The 3,807-nt window shown below is 50.2% G+C and overlaps 1 protein-coding gene across 1 annotated transcript; it reads left to right on the forward strand.

Annotated features, from left to right (window-relative positions):
* Window positions 1–214: 214 nt before the first annotated feature.
* LOC124046981 (extensin-3-like) lies at window positions 215–1,837 on the forward strand. Its single transcript, XM_046367730.1, has one exon. The coding sequence runs from the start codon at window positions 215–217 to the stop codon at window positions 1,835–1,837; it is 1,623 nt and encodes a 540-aa protein (XP_046223686.1).
* Window positions 1,838–3,807: the final 1,970 nt, after the last annotated feature.

Here is a 3,807-nt window from a genome sequence, read left to right on the forward strand (position 1 = left end):
TTCTCATTTTGTCTGTCGTAGTTGAAGTGCACCTAATGATGAAAATTACAGGCCTCTCATCTTTTTAAGTGGGAGAACTTGCACAATTGGTGGCTGACTAAATACTGTTTGGCCCCACTGTATATCTTAACTGGCTTACCTTGTTAAATAACGGCTAAATATAATAAATTAAAAGTGGATTTCTTAATGAGCAAGTGTCAACATATACCACACCATGCCCCCACCACACCATGTCCCCCACCACACCATGCCCCCACCACACCATGCCCCCACCACACCATGTATCCACCACACCATGCCCCCAACACACCATGCCCCCAACACACCATGCCCCCACCACACCATGGCCCCACCACACCATGCCCCCACCACACCATGCCCCCAACACACCATGCCTCCACCACACCATGCCCCCAACACACCATGCCCCCACCACACCATGCCCCCAACACACCATGCCCCCACCACACCATGCCCCCAACACACCATGCCTCCACCACACCATGCCCCCAACACACCATGCCCCCACCACACCATACCCCCAACACACCATGCCCCCAACACAGCATGCCCCCACCACACCATGCCCCCAACACACCATGCCCCCACCACACCATGCCCCCAACACACCATGCCTCCACCACACCATGCCCCCAACACACCATGCCCCCACCACACCATACCCCCAACACACCATGCCCCCAACACAGCATGCCCCCACCACACCATGCCCCCAACACACCATGCCCCCACCACACCATGCCCCCAACACACCATGCCCCCAACACACCATGCCCCCACCACACCATGCCCCCACCACACTATGCCCCCACCACACTATGTCCCTACCACACCATGCCCCCACCACACCATGCCCCCACCACACCATGCCCCCACCACACTATGTCCCCGCCCACACCATGTCCCCACCACACCATGTCCACCACCACACCATGCCCCCACCACACCATGCCCCCACCACACCATGCCCCCACCACATCATGCCCCCACCACATCATGTCCTCACCACACCATGCCCCCACCACACCATGCCCCCACCACACCATGCCCCCACCACACCAAGCCCCTAGAACACCATGCCCCCACCACACCAAGCCCCCAGAACACCATGCCCCCACCACGTCATGCCCCCACCACACCATGCCCCCACCACACCAAGCCCCCAGAACACCATGCCCCCACCACACCAAGCCCCCAGAACACCATGCCCCCACCACGTCATGCCCCCACCACACCATGCCCCCACCACACCATGTCCCCACCACACCATGTCCCCACCCACACCATGCCCCCACCACACCATGCACCCACCACATCATGCCCCCACCATGTCATGCCCCCACCACACCATGCCCCCACCACACCATGTCCCCACCCACACCATGCCCCCACCACACCATGCCCCCACCACACCATGTCCCCCACCACACCATGCCCCCACCACACCATGCCCCCACCACACCATGTCCCCCACCACACCACACCATGCCCCCCACCACACCATGCCCCCCACCACACCATGCCCCCCACCACACCATGCCCCCCACCACACCATGTCCCCCACCACACCATGCCCCCCACCACACCATGTCCCCCACCACACCATGTCCCCCACCACACCATGTCCCCACCACACCATGTCCCCCACCACACCATGTCCCCCACCACACCATGCCCCCCACCACACCATGCCACCACCACACCATGCCCCCACCACACCATGCCCCCACCACACCATGCCCCCACCCACCATACCCCCCACCACACAATGCCCCACTGTATAAACAAACCTGTCTCTAAGGCAACGCCAACTTAGTTTTTTTATGTCCCGTTAATTTGCTCTGTCAGTTCAACGACTTCTCTGTCTTTCACATACCGATGCATCTGAGGAGTCAGTGTGGTGTATTAGCAGTGGTTATATGTTACAGTCAGTGTGGTGTATTAGCAGTGGTTATATGTTACAGTCAGTGTGGTGTATTAGCAGTGGTTATATGTTACAGTCAGTGTGTTACAGTCAGTGTGATGTATTAGCAGTGGTTATATGTTACAGTCAGTGTGGTGTATTAGCAGTGGTTATATGTTACAGTCAGTGTGGTGTATTAGCAGTGGTTATATGTTACAGTCAGTGTGATGTATTAGCAGTGGTTATATGTTACAGTCAGTGTGGTGTATTAGCAGTGGTTATATGTTACAGTCAGTGTGGTGTATTAGCAGTGGTTATATGTTACAGTCAGTGTGGTGTATTAGCAGTGGTTATATGTTACAGTCAGTGTGTCACAGTCAGTGTGGTGTATTAGCAGTGGTTATATGTTACAGTCAGTGTGTTACAGTCAGTGTGGTGTATTAGCAGTGGTTATATGTTACAGTCAGTGTGGTGTATTAGCAGTGGTTATATGTTACAGTCAGTGTGGTGTATTAGCAGTGGTTATATGTTACAGTCAGTGTGGTGTATTAGCAGTGGTTATATGTTCCAGTCAGTGTGGTGTATTAGCAGCGGTTATATGTTATAGTCAGTGTGGTGTATTAGCAGTGGTTATATGTTACAGTCCTTGGTGTCGACCCGTCATTCAGGTCCCCACCTGTTTTGTTATTTTGGCATTAATACCTGTCACATATCAGTTTGCAAACAATTTAAACAATGTAAAAAAAAAACATTGAGTAAATAAAGCCGCATACAAACTATGTCTTTTATTAGCTTTTTCTTGAGTAAGGCAGCTCCAAAATGCAGGCGTTTCAGTCTAGCTCAGTGCTTTCTGTGGTGGTGGGGCAGCCAGAGGAAAAATACAGAGCGTAGGTGTTGGTAATGTTCTGTACTTGCGCCGTGAATGGCTCAGTGTTCTGTCACTCATGGGGACATTACGTCACCGCAAAATCTACGGGTAGAGCTTGAAAATTGAAGTCCCTTGGGTGATGCCATAGAGTTACATTGTAAGTGCCCATCCAAGAAGGCTCAATGTCATTGGCCACAGATAAAATGACGTCAAATCACGTTATATCTACCGTAGCTTTAATTGGACTGATCATGTCAACATCATACTTCCAATATCTTAGCTAGCAGTCATCATCATAAATCAAGTCGACAATCTACTGGCAAATCCTTTTCAATCCTTGTCAAATGAAAAGAATAATAAAGAGAAATTATAGATAAAATGTATGGGTGCTCATCGGTCATTGGACATAAACATTACACAACCAGTTAGAACAAATTAAACAATGAGTGATTTGAAAGGAATCAGTGGCTAACTGCAAGCATTGCAAAGCAATCACTCACCTGCTATTCAGTGGAGTGGGTGTGTGGTCACAGTCTGGGTGTAAGGGTCTCTTTTCCAATCTTAAAAGGATAAACATTCAACATTGGCCATGCTGTCAATCCAGCATGACTTCTCAAAACAACTGGAAACGGGGATATCTCAGAATTCAGTGAGGTCAAAAACTAGCTCGTTTTGAACGGTCATCCAACTTGGAATTGCAATTCGGGAACTTTTTCTAGAGCTCTGACCTGAAGATCATTGAAGTCATCATGATTTTACCTTGTTTTTTTTCAGAGTTGACAGTTGTCTTGAAAGCACCATGAATCCAGAGAATACCAGACTTTGATGACAAAGGTTGATGACCAACTTTGCCCAAGGAGGACCGTCGCGCCCCCTTCCTGTTCAAGTGAGCACAGCACAACAAGGAAAGTCCAAAAATGTATTGTATGAATGATGTAATATGATGTAAATGCCAGGGAGATAATGTAGCAAAGAAAGTATTCCTACATTTTTAAAATCTTTTATTTAACTAGGC

This window comes from Oncorhynchus gorbuscha, linkage group LG10, assembly GCF_021184085.1.
Source record: "Oncorhynchus gorbuscha isolate QuinsamMale2020 ecotype Even-year linkage group LG10, OgorEven_v1.0, whole genome shotgun sequence".
In the NCBI taxonomy this organism is placed as follows: Eukaryota; Metazoa; Chordata; class Actinopteri; order Salmoniformes; family Salmonidae; genus Oncorhynchus; species Oncorhynchus gorbuscha.